The following is a 17,925-nucleotide window of genomic DNA, read 5'->3' as shown; positions in this document are numbered from 1 at the left end:
AAAGGATAACTGGATTAAAAGATTTAAAATATCTTTCTTTAGATTGAATAGATACAGCTGTGAGATAACAAGTAAGAAAATGTGGAATGTTGGTGATTTATTAATTATTCTTTTATATCTTGATATAATTTTGTCAGTTTTTATTTTGTAAATGAATAAATGGCAAAGCTAGTACGTAAAAATAAAATTATATCTATAATTAACTAGAAGAATGGAGAAGTGTTATATATCCCTATCTGAGTGCGACCTGGAATCTGTAATTGAAAACGTTTGAAGAAGAAATTCCTTGCATTGCCTTTGCTGGTACATTCTTATTTGTAACATTTTCAACCATTTGGTTGATGAGGAAACTTTTGAATAAAAAAGTTGAGGTACTTAGGTAGAAGACTGTATTTTTTCTTTGTCCGGCAGTGCTATTACATTCATAAGGATGAATCTCAGATGACTGGGTGTAAGGAAATACTGATTGGGAGAATCACTGTGTTGTGCTTTCGAGTTAGTAAAATATTAAACAGTATAGGGAGTGTTATTTACTCCGTATTGAACTTCAAAATATGGCTGTTTGTTTGATGGTCTAGAAACTTTTCCTCATGCAAACCAAGTAGCAGCCCTAATAATTTTGTACTCAAAATACTTCAATGTCGTAGTGCAGTCGTAAAATATTGCATTACTATAGACAAAAATAGATTTAGAATTATATCTATTTGTACAGATGGTGATCAGAAAAATGGAAACCCCTGAACGAAATGGCAACTTACCAGATTAATATGGTGTCGGGCCACCTTTCGCCTTCAGAACAGCCTTGATGCGACGTGTGATGGAGGCATAGAGGTCGTGAATGGTAGCAAGTGGAATTTTACACCATTCGTCGTGCAGGGCATCGGCCAGTTCTGTGAGAGAGGATGGAGATGGAAATCGTCGCCGGAGTCGTGTTTCCAAGACGGACCACAGATGTTCAATTATGTTGAGATCTGGGGATTGGGCGGGCCAGGGGAGGTGTTGAACTTCATCCCGATGTTCCTCAAACCACACTGCAACAACGCCAGGTGTGTGAATGGGTGTATTATCATCCTGGAAGATGGCGTCATTGTCCGGGAACAACATCCGGACCATAGGATGCAAGTGGTCTCCTAAAATTGCGACATAATCGTTGGCAGTGATTCGTCCGCTAAGTGTGACCGCTGGTGATCTCCGCCCAATGAAAACCATGATATGGCGGCCCACAGCATCACCGAGCCGCCGCCATGTTTCACAGTTGGGCGGAGACACTGCAGATCATAAGCTTCTTTGGGCGTTCTCCACACATAAACACGGCCCGTGGTTGGGAATAGGGTGAAGGATGACTCATCTGACCATATCACACGTTTCCAGTCCTCAACGGTCCAAGTTGCATGGTCGCGGCACCATTTGCGGTGTGCGAAAGCGTTTTGGTCCCTGATGAGCGGTTTGGCCCGTGCAACACGACCCCGTAAGTTCATGTCATGTAATTCGCGGCGGACTGTGATTGTCGAAACAGGGTGGAGGAGGTGCTGATTGAGTTCCTCCGTCACTTGCTCCGCAGTGGCACGACGGTTCTGCGTGACAATGCGCTTTAGTACCCGGCATGACCTGTCACTCATGATTTTCTTCCGCCCACTGTTCCGCTTCCCCGATGTGGTTTTCCCGTGTGTTGTGTAGGCTGTCATCACCTTCGACACTGTCCCACGCGACACACCTAACACAGTAGCCACTGCCGTCACACTCACTCCACATAACCGCGCACCAACAATTTGCCCTCTTTGAAAATCTGAGAGGTTTCCCATTTTAGACTACCTCCGTCTGCTGCAGCCACTGGACACTGCTGTTCCACTGTGCCTGACGTAGTATAGAGACCGACCTAACACACCACCACCAGCGGTCCGGCGCTGCGGGCGCCACGACACCACTGCCAACCCATACATCTGACGTGTTGCTAACTACAGGTGTTTCCATTTTTCTGATCACCATCTGTACCTTTTAAAATAGAACGAGATTTAAATTGAAAATAATTTAATATTATTTCAGGAATTCACGTTGGCAACTGATTTCAATAGAATGAGTCATGTGAGAGACTACTTAGCGCATCAGGCTCGTGTTACCCAAGTGTATTTTTCCCTCAACTGCGAGTGGGCTTTAAGTATTGGACGAGATAAGTTTTTCCAGTTTCATTGCTCAGAAACAGGCAGACGCCTTGGAGGTTATCAGTGCACTGCTTGGTGTACTGCGTTACAGTATCCTTTTATTTTTTCTTGTAATTAGTCTTAAGTAATATATCTTAACTATAGTAATCTATTAGAAAATAAAATCAGTGTAGCGGCATATACCGAACTATGTTCTTAAAAGGAATGTATGGATGCTGATTTCATATTGAATTCGTTTTATATACTTCTGATGTACGAAAATTGATTGATGAGTAAAACAACTCGTAGGATATTTTTCCTTATTAATTTATTTTGCTTGTTTGATAATTATGCTTAACTTTTTGCAAATTTTGCTTTATTTTAAATTTGCTTTTAACATAAATAATGAAGCCAAAATATTATTCTAAATAGGTTGCCTCTTTTTCTGTATATTTATTAACTTTTTTTTTTTTTTTTTTTTTTACATGAAGTCAAATGCTATTTATTAATACCACAAGTTTATTTTTATTTGTTTATTTCACTATTAATTTTTGTGATAGTTACGTTAAATTATTAACCAGCATCTATGTTGATATTATGTGATTGTTTCTAATTCTAAGGTTCTAATTTGAGGGTGTATTGCAAGAGGTACAATAATTAAATCTCATAAATCAAACTTAAAAGAGTTTTAATAGAGGTTAATTCTGAATGTGAGTTCATGTGTCTGTTAATGAATTATCTCTTATGCACTTGGAAAGCCTAGCACAAACAGATTTCTCTGACAGGTACTTTGTAAGTTCTGATGAGGCTGAATCTTCTAACTCCATGCTTCTGATTCCTGCTTAGCTCCGACCCTGATATAGTTCTTGTTGGTGGTGAATTAATACCTCGGAGAGAGAGTACTGATGACTAGTAGTCCTTTACTAGTCGTATAGTGGTTATGTCGAACACCCACTGTTTCGGCGATGTTAAACTTGAAAGGCGTGCAGAACTTTTTCGTTATATACATGATGACGATGGAGAGAGATCTTACGTTTTGAGTTCCGCTGTGCTGAACTAACTCCATGAACTTCCTATACTGCATGAACTCCCAAATGAACTGTACTCCGTCTTTCTTGAAATTACGTAATATTTTGTATCAGAATCTTTGCAGAGGTTGATAAAAGCTCGTTGACGTGACGTAAAGCCACGTACAGTAATAAAGGTATTCCGAGTCGGGTTCCAGAAGTCCCAGAACAAATTTCGGAATTCAGAAAGAAAGAACTACGTCTGTGCCAGCTTTTCGTAATGAGTTAAATTATATAAGTAAAGCTGTTATAAACGTATAAGACAAATTCATAGACACAAAACAGAGTTTACATCGTGGTCTAATTCTTCAGATACAATTGTTTACAAGTGAACTTATTTCCATATTTTCTTATTTGATAAACTAAAAATGAGAATCAGATTTAACTTGAAAATAAAATCTAAGATTGGTACTACCATAGTAAGATACAATCTCTGGAGATAACCTTGACTTGCTTAGTACGCATGTAAGATATTTTCTTGTGAGGACTGCTTCTGTTAGAATTCTAATTCGACTATTCGAATATTCGTTATTTGAACAATGAATAAGTATTCAAATAAAGTAGAAAAAATGCAGAATAAAGCAGCAACACAAGTTTCGAGAGCAACTCCCGTCTCTTTGCTTTACTTTGATAGTATCCCGTGACTTTTGCAGCAGGTTCCTGTAATGTGTTTCTACAATTGTATCCCCTTTCTGTAAATAATCAGTCAAGATCATTCCTTTATGGCCCCAAAACAGGGACAACATGACCTTGGTGAGTGTATGCTGTACTTGATCCTCTTTGGGAGTGGGGAACAAGGTATGTTTCTGTGTTCTTCTGATTTCATTTGGTTCTGGGTCAAACAGGTACACTCACCATTCTTTCATAGTTACTAATCTGTACATAAAAACATCCTTGTTCTTGTAGTAAAGCTCCAAAATTCTTTGTATACATAGCATACGTTGCTGTTTTGAAAAGGTGTCAACAATCGGGGAACTCTCTTTGCTGCCACTTTGTTCATATGCAGAATGTCATATATGGTATGAACGGACCCTACTAACGTTAACCTTCCTAGGTAAACAATTAATACTCCTATCAGTATAAGACTATCTTTAAGCACTAGCTACTCAACTATCGCCACCATGCTTAGGTCTGTAGCCATTGAGGGACGACCTTCTCTTGGGTCATCCTGTAGACTTGTGCGACCACATTTGAATTCTCTCTTCCAGTATTTCGCTGTATCATAAAATGAGTGTTTCTCACCATGCACAGCTGCCGTCTCTTCATAGTATATTGTGTGCGCGGATTTTTAAGTTTGACCTAATCACAGTTCGATATTTCATTTTGTCCAACGTGCTGCTACCACCTAGTTTTCTGGCAGTAACGTCAATTCAATAGAATCAGGAAAGACACAAATTAACACTCATATTAGTAAGATGCCAACCTATCGTTATGCGACTTTTTACATTACTAGCATATCTCTATTATGGTGAGGGTAAGAAGTTTTTGAACTCCCTTTGTATATGAAATGTATGAAGCTCCAATGTAAACGTGAAATAATTTAAGAGTATCTTTCCTTAACGCTTGACCAGATTCGAAGCTCAGTCAAAGCATGCTTTTGTCGGTGATTATTCTGGTCAGATTACCATGTTGAAACTAGATAACACAGGTGCTCAGGTAATCACAACGTTGAAAGGTCACACAGGCAGCATACGAACACTCGCATGGGACTCAGAGAAGAAGTTGTTGTTCTCGGGCAGTTTTGACCAAAATGTAATTGTTTGGGACATCGGAGGTCAACAGGGGACAGCTTACGAATTACAAGGCCATCAGTAAGTACTTACAGTTTTCCTTCTCTCAAGTTTAGTTGTAATCGGAACAAGTCGTAAATTTTGTAACATGTAAGTGTTGTAAATAAACACAGTGTTTCTCTTTTTTAAAAGTAGGAACTATAATTTGGTTAAGGTAAAAGTGTAGTAGGTTTTCCATAAGGTAACTTTACTATTTTGGGTCGAGGGATTCACAGGACAATTCTGTCTTCCCTTGTCATATAATATTCATAATCTCAATCCTGAATTGCAAACTATGTGCACGTTCGCGTCGCTCTCGAAAAATAAAATTCCAGCGGTACAGTCTGAACGTCACCACCGTTGGAGTGCCGCCGTCTATGTTACTCCAATTTTACGAAGTTTAAAAGTGTTTCAGCTCTGTACTTTAGCCGGAAAATATGTTTCTTTGTAAGTAATGTTTATCTTAAAATTTATTTTTCTCAAAAATTCCAGTGAGGGCTCATATAAAAATTGTCATACAAAGGTTCGGTTCCTAATCTGGTATTAGAGTTGTGGAACGATGTGGGTAATAACGTCTCCTACACGTGACTAGTTATGGTATCTTATTTGTAATTGATGATTATATTACCATAAGTTAATATCTTACAAGGGACGTATGCGAATCGTGACAGCTAGATATTTATGAAAATTGGTACCCTGAGTAATTGTGGATCGCTGATCATCGTGTTGATAGTCACTCGGTGCGGAAATGAACCCGCTATGAATAATACATATACCGAGCAGTGATCGGGTGAGGCTGTGCCGAGTTATACCCCAAAAACCCCGGATAAAGGTAGAAATTAAAAAATGTGTGCAGGTAACCTGATACCTACGGGAGGGGGACACTTGACCAAGGACACGGCAGTAGTGTCACACAAGCAGTGTTGCCATTCCAACACAAACTTATAGTTTTTCAAATAGAATGTATATAATTTTATGGCATTAAAATAATTGGCATAAAACGTGAAAGAAAATAAGCAAAATGTGGGTTTATCAGTGTTGTCAAATAAGGAAGATATGAGGCTCTAAAGTTGAGAAATTATGAAGTCCGTACAGAGAATCGAACAAATGAACAACAACAACAAGACTAGAAGGAACAAATGTACAGTAGGGAGTAAACTACACCATCTGGTGACTAACGGAATTGACATAGAATTCACTCAAAAAAGAGCACATGTTAGAGTATCCGTGGAAAGAAGTCCCATCTGACATAATGCATAAATGTGGACAGCAAGTCTCTTCCTGTAAAGCAGCAATTCCAACGGCGTTTGTGTAGAATCGATATCTCGAACCGATCGCAAGAGCTATAAAACGAACTGCCTTGGGCTTGCAACACTGCATAAAATTCTGTATGCCTTTCAAACCACAGAAACGGCGGCGTAGCGCCTGAATGAATACAGGAAGTCTGTGGTATGAAATATAACAAATCTGTGACAAGAAAGTACATCAGAATCGATTCGCAAAGATTAATGACCTGTGTTGGATGTCAGTAGAGAGTATAGGAAACGTATAATTACTATTTGAGACAACAATGAAGATAAAACACACTGCATTCAGATTACCAGTAATATACAGGCGCAAAATATTTTAACATAATACACCAATACATACAACAGAAAAGTCATACATAGCAGGGCAAAATACATATATTTCTTGCCTTAGCCGCACACTTGATACGACATCAAGCTCGTTAGTTACTGGACGCTGTGCATGCTGTAGTTTACTCGCTACTGTACATTTGTTCCTTCTGCAGTCTTGTTATTGTTGTACATTTGTTCATTTCATTGTACGGTCTCTACAATTTCTCAACTTTAGACCTTCATATCTCCCTTATTTTGGCGACACTGATAACCCACCTTTTGCTTATTTTTTCCACGTTTTATGCCAATTGTTCTAATACCATAAATGGTATACATTCTATTTGAAAAACTTATAAGTTTATATTGGAATGGCAACACTGCCCCCCTCCCGTAGGTATCAGGTTACCTGCACACATTTTTCATTCTCTGCCTTTTTTCCGGTGTTTTTGGGGGTAATTTGGCACAGCCTCACCCAGTCACTGCTTGGTATATGTATTATACCGAGCGGGTAAACAAGGCATTTCCGCACCGACTATCACCACGGTGATTAACGATCCACAATTACTCAGGGTACCAATTTTCATAAATATCAAGCTGTGATGGTTCGCATACTTCCTTTGTTAGTGAGAGTGAAATATTGGTGGATCCATCAGAAGCAACATATTATATTACTGATAATGCATTAGGAGTGTATCATTGTAGTTATACACAAGAAGGAGGACATCAGGAAGAAAATACTTCACAGTTTTTTAAAAAAATGTATAAGTTTTGATTATTTCGTACGACCTTCATAGGTAGTTCTGTGGAAAGAATAAGAAAGCTGTAGATTGGTTATAAAACTAACTATAAGAAGAAAGAAAATGAAAAGATAAACTAACCTTACCTTTAAATGTGATACCTTCTATGGATAATATTGCATCCCTCTGTTTGCTTTTATTACATTTTCGTTTTCCGGTCAATAACTAAACTGGCAGTAATTTTGGTGCATTATTTATTATTATTATTAATTTTATTATTATTATTATTATTATTATTATTATTATTATTATTATTATTATTATTATTATTATTATTATTATTATTGTTTAATAGTAATGTGACATGTTTTGTTTGTGTCCAAATTAAATGCAGAGTCTTTGATATAAGTATTTCTTAAGCATTCAAATGGTAATCCGAACGCAAAACGTTTCAGTGATAAAGTTGTAACCATTTCCAGTGTGTATCCCTTAAAACATTTAAGACTCGAAGAGAGTAAACAACTATTCTCGAGAAATAATTAATAGTGGTTATTGAAACATTCCTTTTAAGAAGGAAATTGTTGAAAAATGTAGAGCTTCAATGAAGTAAATTTGTTTAGGGATACACACTGAAGATGGGAAAAACTTGCTGAAACGTTTGCGTTCAGTTGCTGTTTCGATACTTCGGCTAGTTTATTGTATTTATTATCAAATCTTACGTTGAGAAACCCGATACAATTTTGAATATTGTTTGAAATGTCTCTGTGTTTCGTAATCGTTTCTCTCTTCATCCTAGATATTTTTATATTCGCAGGTTAGCTCATAACTCCCGTCTCACCTCCACTTGTTTATTCTAAAATAAATTTTGAATTTAGATAAAAAAATTTCAGTATTAATTGAGGGTACTTGAATAAGTTAAATTGTATTTCCAGAAATAGTTTTTTAATTTCTCTGAGAGGACTAGAAATTTTAACATAGTTATCAACTTGTTTGTAGATGCTTTCTCTTCACTTCCTGTTCGTAAGTTTTATTTATTTATTTATTTATTTATTTATTTATTTTAATGTGTAATATTTTATAATGTATTCACTGTAGCCATTTTTAAGTCCCTAATGGTATGATAATTATTTGGTTGGTGCTATTGAAATGTGATGTTTTGTCTGATAATGAACCATTCTCTATAACACAATCAGTGGAGGGGCCGAAGTCACACGTACATCATAAACTGTACGTGTGTTCAGAAAACAGGTTGATGTGCCCAGTCAATCAGTAGGCAGTCTGTTGTAGGAGTCATCTGAAAAAGTGCACTAGGAGGTTGAGTAATCTCAAACTTATTTTTAGGCATGAGGTTACTCCATGTGGTCATTAGGTTTTTTTGTTAATAAAGAAATGATAATATACCAACGCTCCTGTCGGGGACGGTGGTGTGAGCCTCTAATGCAGCTTTATTACAGGCGAGATGTGGAGGTCACCCTGTATTATGAAAGTCTGAAGGTCTTACATGATGATCTGTGCTGCAAGCATCTACTCCACCTTACTCAATAACCCGTTTATGGTTCAGGAGGTAACGCTGATAGCAGGGCCCATCCTTCAGAACCCCGGTTGTAGAATGAAAAACACATAACCCAGCGAAGCATTCCTTACGAATTTTAATTGAAAGAAGATCCGAATTTCTACACGAAAACAATCGTATCAATTTTGTATTGTTTATAGGAGGTCACTCTTGCCACGTATGAAGTTGGCCACGTATAAATCGTAAAATTCATTTATATTTCAGTATCCCTAATACGTCTTCCTATATCTATGTATATTGAGCTATCAAGTGATTCTCCGTTAGAAGGAGGTATTGTATTTTACAATGACAGTTTAGTCATAAAATTAAAAGAACAATCTTCTTTATATACCTGATCATTCTTTCTTCGAAACCGAAATCTGAATATTCAGTTCTAGATGCATACATAATTATTTTATTCATGTTTAGATGGACAAATAAAACTAACATTTTGAAATATCTTTCATAAAGTTTCCAGTGCTTAAATGTAACGTACATATTGTATATTTATTTATTCACTATTTTCATACGATTACTGCTTTATTTTCAGCAACAAAGTAACTGCATTATGCTTCGCCTCTATGTCGCAACAGCTCATATCTGGTGGTGAGGACTCGGTGTTGGTGTTTTGGGATATGACAGCAAAGAGAAAGGAGGTATTCTTTTTTTCTTTCTTTCTTTCTTTCTCGTTTTCTTTCTTCTTGCTCGTGTTTGTAAGAGCTTTATTTTACTATGTTAAAAGTACGTGTAAATGACTTTGAAATGAATGAATTTGCTGCCAGGTTATTGTACAGGCTTTTGGTTTTTCAAAGTGAGATTGTGATCTAAGTAAGTGCACGCACTGTAATTGATATTAAAAAATGGTACGTGTAAAATTTACATTCAGAGATTAGAGCATTCTTTTTTTGCTTATATGCACTTTGCTATCTATTGAAATAGAAAACAAGAAAATAAATTCTGTCGTGTATGATAATTGAAGAAAGTTGCCGAATCTGAGCATCGACTTTAGGAGTTATAAATTGTATACTGTTGAGTGGCCTGGGTAGCTTAGGGTTGATGCATTGGCACGGTAAACCGGAGACCTGGTTCGAATCTCAATCTAGTCGTACGTTTTTTTCACTTTCTGTATATCAAATTCTATCTTACTGATATTATAGTTAAAAACTCTGATGATGATCCTTTAAAAAATAAAAATAAAAATCGATTTTTCCCCCTTCGTTGAAAAAGTAAGGTTTTAGAAATATCCGCTTGTGGTATTAGGAAGCTTGAGTAAAAACTACGGAAAGTATGGAATGAATGTAAACGTTAGAGAGGCAAAGGCAGTATTCATTGCAGCGAAGCAGTCTGTGCCAAATATAGAAGTAAAAAAACGTAACTAGGTGTCGTGTTGAGGTAGCATTCGTAGTTAAATAATGGAGTGTGAACTTGAAATAAAAGTAAGGATGGCAACAGAAGCATTTACCTATGTAGAAAGAAGAAAAGTCTATTTTGTGGATCTTTGAATAAAAAGTTAAGAAAAACCAACAAATATTTTGCGTGGAGTACTTTACTCTATGGGGCACAAACGTGGACATTACGAACAAGAACTGAGAGTAGAGACGAACAAAAACTGGAAGCGTTTTAAAGTTTGAATTTAAAGAATGAATTGGTTGGATTGAATTTTAGCATCCCTTTCGGCAGCGAAGCTATATGAGACGTGGATCTACAACTTAACGTGGCATTCAAACCGCATAAGCTACAGTCGGGAATCGAACCCGGGTCTACCGCGCCAAACGCGCGTACTTTAACCATATAACCACGAGGAAACTATTTGAAGAATGGAGAAAATTGTCTGGAGACCAACTGAAAAACAGTGAGAAAGAAATAGAATAGTTTCGTATGTAATTAAGTGGAGAACTGAAACTGACTGAGAATTAACTGAATCCTGAGGAATGTGATGGAAGTTGCGGTGGAAAGAAAAAGTGGGCGAAAGAAGCCACAGTTGACGAGTAGTATTAAAACAGAAAATCGCTGTGGTAAGATGATGAGGTTAAGTAAAAACCATGATTCATAGAAGCTTCTCAGTTTTCAGCAACTGAGCTGCCAGAGCTAACACAATGCTGACTACAATGATAATTTCAATTAGTTTTCTGAATTAAATTTCATTAATATCATCATTTTCTAATGCAGAAGTTGATGTATCGTTCTGTTTGACAGTATGATACAGTACAGTACAGTACAAAGGTACAGTAAGTGTACTTTCAAACATTAAATTATAGAACTCATCGGCCTTTCAAACAGGGTGCATATTAGTATTTTGTTTGGAGAGTGCTTACTGCTTTTAGGTTCTTTACTTTTCCTCCTCCACACGGGGGTAGTCTACGGAAACACTGTTAGTTGTATCCTCGAAAACATGAGTTTTAAGCGTTTTTTCAAGCATATATATTAGGGTGGTCCAAAAAAATCAACTTACGAATTTTAATATGGGCCATTCATTTCTTTATTTCTATGATGTCAACAAACAAAACTGCAAAATATTAAGGCTCTACCATATGTTTAAGTACTCGCTCAAAGTTGATAGTTTTTAATGTACCTAGGTAATATTCGTTACAACGTAATAAAATTATACCATATTCCATATTCACTTTCATACTGCATCCGTTCGTTATTAAATCACATCTAAAAATGTTTTTGTTCATAATTTAATATTTTTCTAGTGTAGCCTTCTTAAAGTCTTTGATTTTCTTACGGTGTAGAGCAACAACACGAACCAAATATTGTTTCTAGGCCTCATCTTTCGTTATAAAACTGTTGTAAGCTTGAATAAGGGCAACAGCTCTTTCAGCACAATCATTTACAACAGCCAGGTTTCCAACACTTGTATTCATTTTTTGGTATACTTCATTTGTTATCCAAGACGAAGGATCTTTTTGAAGGAAAGATTTTGCCTGTTCTTCACCATCGTTCAGAAGTACATTGAAGAATATGGTGGAGCGCCTTGTAGCATAGGATTCCAGCTGAGCTGCCGTCGTGAAATTGTTCCCATCTGCTCTTTTCATATCTTTCTTCTTTTCAGGTTTGACTACCAAAGGACTGTCGCTTGCTTTGTTGAATCTGACACGCGGGGATCAAAAAGTGAAAGAGGAATTAGGTATTCAGACAGATACCATAAATGCCTTTTCATCGCCGCAAATGCTGCTTTCATAAATTTTTCGTCATGATCAGGCACGTAGCCAAAGGGGGGGGGGAGGTTCGTGGGTCCGCCCCATCCCCTTCAAGACCAGAAATGAAAAAAATTAGGGAAGGATGAAACAAAGTGAAATGAGAAAAAGAAGGATCAGCGTTAAAAATAAACTACAGGAAGCTTTTGGTTACTCTTTCTTATGAGGAAATTTGTATTACTTGCAATACATGATTGCGAGGTGAGCGAGATATCCTGGAAGAGTCAGGGAATTTGAAATTTCTAGAAAAGTTGCGGAATTCTCAGAATCTCTGCTACTAGTCAGGGAGATTTTAAGCTTCCGAAAGCATAGTGCCATTGTGTAACAGCGTGGACATTTTTTTTTATCATTTTTTTCGTCATCGCATCCTTGCAATATCAAATATGTTATTTCAAAAACAATTTTCTACTGCTCCTTTAACTTGCCATTTGAAACAGACAGTAGTTGACGGAATAATAAAAACAAAAATATATGTGGAAAGAAAGTTCTGTGAACATTTGATTCAACAGAAAAAGGAACGCAGATATTGCAAAATATTTTAAAAGACATTGTTGAGTATGTACTTTTTATAATAATGAATATGTACTTTTTATAATAGCTGAGGTCATAATGAAAAGAACATTGTTATGTTTGAATAAACAGAGGAAGGATGTAAATATTGTATAATCTTTTTCAATACTTTTTTTTACTTAAGATTTCTTCATAGTTTATTAAAATACTTACCAACATATCCTCACAAACCAATATATGTTGATAGTAAAGTAGTTTAGATTGATCGAGCTCCTAGGCCTTCAGAATTTCATGTTACCCCCCCCCCCCCTTCCCGTTACGAAATCCTGGCTAAACGAACAACTACGTGCCTGTTATGATATTCTTCCAGCTGACGCAAGAAGTTGAGGTCATTGAGCGGTGCTGTATGTCTGTATGTGCCATATTTTCCTCATTCCAGTAGCGTCCATAGATGAGGGCAACGAACAGACTTAATTCCTAAAGCTCTTTTATCTCACTCTCAGAAAGAGTAATTTGACTGCGAAAGAGGAAGATCTTTATTGTATATATGGCTTTGGACATCCATCTTGCATAGTGCATACCTTCAGGACTGCGGAATTTGACAGTTGTTTCTGGTTTTTCTCCAAGGAATAAAAAGCAGAGAAGCATGAGCTCGTTATAAATCATCTCTTTGTTGCTTTTCTTCGACAGCCTTCTTGTAGTACTCAACTATCTCACTCCTAAGGTCAGCTGTACCTTCAGGGAAAATACATTCAGGTGCGCTTTCAAATGTATTATGATCTAATGAACCCCAATTCTGCTGGAATCGTTTGAATAAGCCAATTTCAGGCCCACTGCTGGTCCCAAAGCTGGTGCAGATTTTGAATACTGCAGACAAGACAACTTCGAGCCACATGGTGTCTACAAGCAATCCAGATCCGAGTCCTACCCAAAGATTTTTCTATCAAAACACATGCTCCAAACTGCAATCCTGTATTTGAGGCAGTTGTGTCGAAGACTAGACTTCTAATTTTGTTCCTCAGAGACCAATCATCAACAAGCTTTAAGCATGCATTGGCCTGGGCAACTCCGGTTCTAGAAGCAACCACGGGAACTCCTAGAAGCTTTTCCTCTTCTTTCGAGAGATCTGTAATAAGAATAGCTACCCTATCAACTTTCTCAGCTCCTTGGACAGTGTTTGGCAGGAGTTTTCCGTCCCAGTGAAGAATCAAAGGATCATCAGATGAAAAACTAGCCTGTTCTTTCGTGCACATAACTTCTCTTGTTGAGCTCCTTCTGCGGCGGATAGTACTTCGAGAAAGAGCAACTTCATCGAGTGAGTGACCAACAGATTGAACCACAGTTGCCATCACCAATGTTGCACTTCTGTCACTGATATTGGCACGGTCGAGAGCGATTGATGACTGATCACAGATTTTCGTCGTTTAGAGGGAAGTTCTACTTTGTGGCTATTTGATGCCTCACTGTACTTACTGAACACTACATCCTCATCCGATGATTCTGATGTGCCTGATGAGCTCGAAGTGGGTTCTAACAGCTCGTCTGTGTTGAGGTTTTCTACAATCGGACGTTTTACTTTCTTCTCCTGACGTGCTTTTTCTGCGTCGGAACGCATCCTTTTCCTTTTCTGCTGGTAAGCCATTTTCCTGTCGACCGGCCCGAAACTCGGTGAACGTGGATCTTCCAACTGTAGCACCAAGAAGATTTGTCCTCTTCGTTCTTCATGAGCTGCAGGGCATCTTTCCGTGAAATATCAAACACATCATCCAGATCTCCACGAAAAATGTCTTCTTTCATCCTATAAGAAGCATAGTCTTTCGTTCGATTCTTCTTCAAAGCCCTATATTCCTCATAAAGCTTTATTAGTTTCTTTACGGCATAGCGCTTATCTGTCATCGGCGCATTTGCTTTGAGCCAGAATGGAACCAGAGCCTCTGTTGTAAGTTTGGCACTTCGGTATTCGGTGATGGTACATGAATTTTCTGAGCACCTGAAGTTTCGTTGGTAGACCAGCTCCTGCAATTGTGGGCTCTGGTTTTCCCAAACCAGACATCACTGGAAGATCTTGTCGATGGTTTCTTTAGAGACATTGCAGAACTAATAATTACAAAAACATAATGCAGGTATTAGTTAAATGAAAATAAAAGTTAAATTTACACTATAAGTAAATATTCCATTCAATCAATTGCAAATTATTGCATTGTTTTTTTTGCAAAAAATACCATTATTTCACAGAGAAAAAGCATCACTTTGTCAATAAGTAATGGCTTCCAACACAAAATACTAGTCAAAACTAGCTAAATGAACGTTACCCACATCTAGCAGACACCCATGTATTCAGATTCATAGAGCCCAACGTGAGGGATCGTCGTTTCAATTTATAATCACATTCAGATCTTTTTCCCTTGCACGAATATATTCGTGGTTTTAAGTTAATCGGTTAAATATTGTGCAAGATTGAGCGACCTCTAAATATAGTCCTACATTGGTGATTTTTTCCTCATGAATGCATGTGACTGGTAGAAATAAAATAAAAAGTGACCCATTAGTGAATTCGGGGGCCGCGGTGGCTCAGTGGTAGAGCGTTCACCTCTGGTGCTTGGGGTCCCGGGTTCGATCCCAGCCCCCGCCAAGTGAACTTTGTGGTGGACAAACACCGTGTGCGTGGGTTTTCTCGGGGTTCTCCCGTTTCCTCCCACTTTCTTCATTCCACCATTTCATTCATTATTCATCATCACCGTCTCCTTTAGCCTAACTGGCATAACCGTGGGACGTAAAACTCAAAAAGATTTCATTTCATTTCATTTCCATTAGTGAATTCAAAACTTTAGTTTTTTCATATGATTTTGGACCACCCTAATATATATATATAATATTAATTTTTCGAATTGTCTTGGAAATTTTCTTATACATTGGTGAAACCTGTAATAAATGTAACAGTTATCAACTGCGTTGTGATTTGGCGACCATTATGAACATAAAAGTTAGTGTAATGAAGGGTTTTAGTGTGCTTGTGCTTATTTGATATTTAATTCTTACGTGTAGCAAAAGAAAGCGTAAATACGCTTTGATTTTTAAACGGTGCTCCTAGCGTTTTCTAAAAACTTCAGTTCAAAATAATCTGAGCTTTAAGGACAGGATGATTTGACTTGGATAAATTGTGAAACATCTTTGAGAAATTCCAGATAAAAACGTGATTTTACCAACTGTGGATTTTTTGCAGTTATTTTTAGCATACTTTACTCAATGTGTAACTATCTGCTCAATCACTTATGGCAGTTTCCAAAATATTTATGAAAACTCTCTGTTTGAAATGACATACACATGCACCCTTCATTTCCCTTTTGTGTTTTAACGAATCAATTTTCAATACCAATGTGAATATATTATTATTTTTGTACTATTTTTTTAAAATAATCCACCGTAATAAAGAAAAGCCAATACCGAATTTAACCCAAGAACCGTGAATATTAGTTTAGAAACCGCACATAAAATCAGTGACACAATAGAATGAAGTCAAGAACTGGATATATCGAAAACTATTAAACAAATTCTTCAGTTACTCCGTACCCAAAATATAGAATTTTACCTTTCTTGTCTTAACATTAAGATAATTTCGCCCTGACTAATAATATTTAATCTCTCTCTACTTACTGTTCATCACATCAAATAATATATATTGTTCTGAATCAGAAATGGAGTCTTATATAAATCCAATTCAAACAACCGTACACTGTAAAAACATATCTCGTGCGGATATCAACTATTAACGTCGTTTATTTATTTTGATATGAATTTATCGTTTGTTGTCAGCGTACTTCTACTAGTAATCCCAACATCTATTAATGGAACTGTCTTTATTAGGTGTCAATTCAGATATACTAGTTGTTCCGCGTAACCCTTTGCCTTACTGTACACTATAGATTAAAATCGTGCATAATTCAATGCTCTGATTGATTATATATATCACACTTATTTATTTTTGAGTCTACCCACCAACCACCCCAAATTCCGTACCATATTTATGGAGCACCAACCACCCCAAATTCTGTACCATACTTCTGCAGTTCTTTAATAATTTCGTTGTACAGGCTAATGATAGCGCCGATAGCGACATCTAGTAACGTGATTGTTTAGTACTGGGATTAGCATGATGCACAGACTGAGACGTTTGTTGTTTATTATGATGATGTGTATGGTATTTGGTCAATATTTAACTCTACAAGACAATTCATTTATGATCGTTCTTTCCACAAAGACCCCTGAATGGTTAGAGTCAGACTGTTGTCAGCGCTGCGGAAGGCCTTTCTTCTGGAACTTGCGTGCAATGATGGACCAACGTCAACTAGGATTAAGACAGCACCACTGTCGATATTGTGGAAGAGCTGTATGTGATCGCTGCAGCGCTGGGCGATCATCCATTCCAGTTATGGGCTTTGAATTCGATGTTCGCGTTTGTGATCCTTGCCATGTTATCCTCAAGGACTTAGAGTAAGTATGTCTTATTTTGCTGAATTTTGTAAGGGATTATAGGTTTTTCAAGTTACATATGTTTGTGGTTATCAGGTTACACGACAGACACATTGAGTGCTGTGCAGAACATGTGTAAAATTCTTTGGTTCGACATGGGTCAATATGGTTTGGAAGTCCGTTTCATCTGAGTAGTGCTTGTATACAGGTATTTTAGGGGGAAAGGGCACTAGTTTGGGAAATGGTAGTATGTGTGATTCTAAGCAAAAGAGTTCGCATAAACATGGGTCCTATTCTCAACGGTTTGAGGGCTACAGGTTGAGAACAGTTTTGATGTTAGGCCGATTATTGCCCATCTTGTAGTTCTTATGCAGAGGTGGGACATAGCGCATATGAAAAACAAGGGAATGACATTTTGAACGGTATGCAACATGCGGCAATGGTGTCTTTCGAAGAAAAGTTATTGGAGAAATTTGAGAAAGTTAAAATTATTTGAAGATTATTTAAGGGTGTTGGATGAAAACACTAATTCAAAAATGTCCCTTAATAACTTCCCTTCCAAACACACCATTGCCTCATATTTCATACCATTCAAAAGGCCATTCTATCGTCTTTCAAAGGCGTTATACCTCCCCTCTGTAGAATATATACGGGTGAGCAATAAGTACTGTAAGGTAAAAATAGTTCACAACGTGTAGCTCTCAAACCGTTGAGAATAGGACCTATGTTCATATGATTTTTTTTTTTTTTTGCTTAGAATCACTCATACTATCATTTCCCAAAGTATTTGCCCCTTCCCTCTGAAACATACTGTTTATACGTATCAGCTAGTGACAGAATAATATACTTCCTGTCGAGGATCA

General features: G+C 37.2%; 1 protein-coding gene across 1 annotated transcript in view; it reads left to right on the top strand.

Annotated features, from left to right (window-relative positions):
- Positions 1 to 17,925, top strand: part of Wdfy2 (WD repeat and FYVE domain containing 2) — a 43,498-nt gene that overhangs the window by 19,378 nt on the left and 6,195 nt on the right. Inside the window, exons 3-6 of the mRNA XM_081768459.1 lie at positions 2,044 to 2,249; positions 4,777 to 5,016; positions 9,433 to 9,538; positions 16,851 to 17,083. Coding sequence (XP_081624585.1) covers positions 2,044 to 2,249; positions 4,777 to 5,016; positions 9,433 to 9,538; positions 16,851 to 17,083 — 785 coding nt within the window. The remainder of the gene's footprint in view (positions 1 to 2,043; positions 2,250 to 4,776; positions 5,017 to 9,432; positions 9,539 to 16,850; positions 17,084 to 17,925) is intronic.

This window comes from Thermobia domestica, chromosome 8, assembly GCF_964235325.1.
Source record: "Thermobia domestica chromosome 8, izTheDome1.hap1.1, whole genome shotgun sequence".
Taxonomy (NCBI): domain Eukaryota; kingdom Metazoa; phylum Arthropoda; class Insecta; order Zygentoma; family Lepismatidae; genus Thermobia; species Thermobia domestica.
Note: the sequence above shows the minus strand (reverse complement) of the source record. Positions and strands in the feature narration are given on the sequence as shown.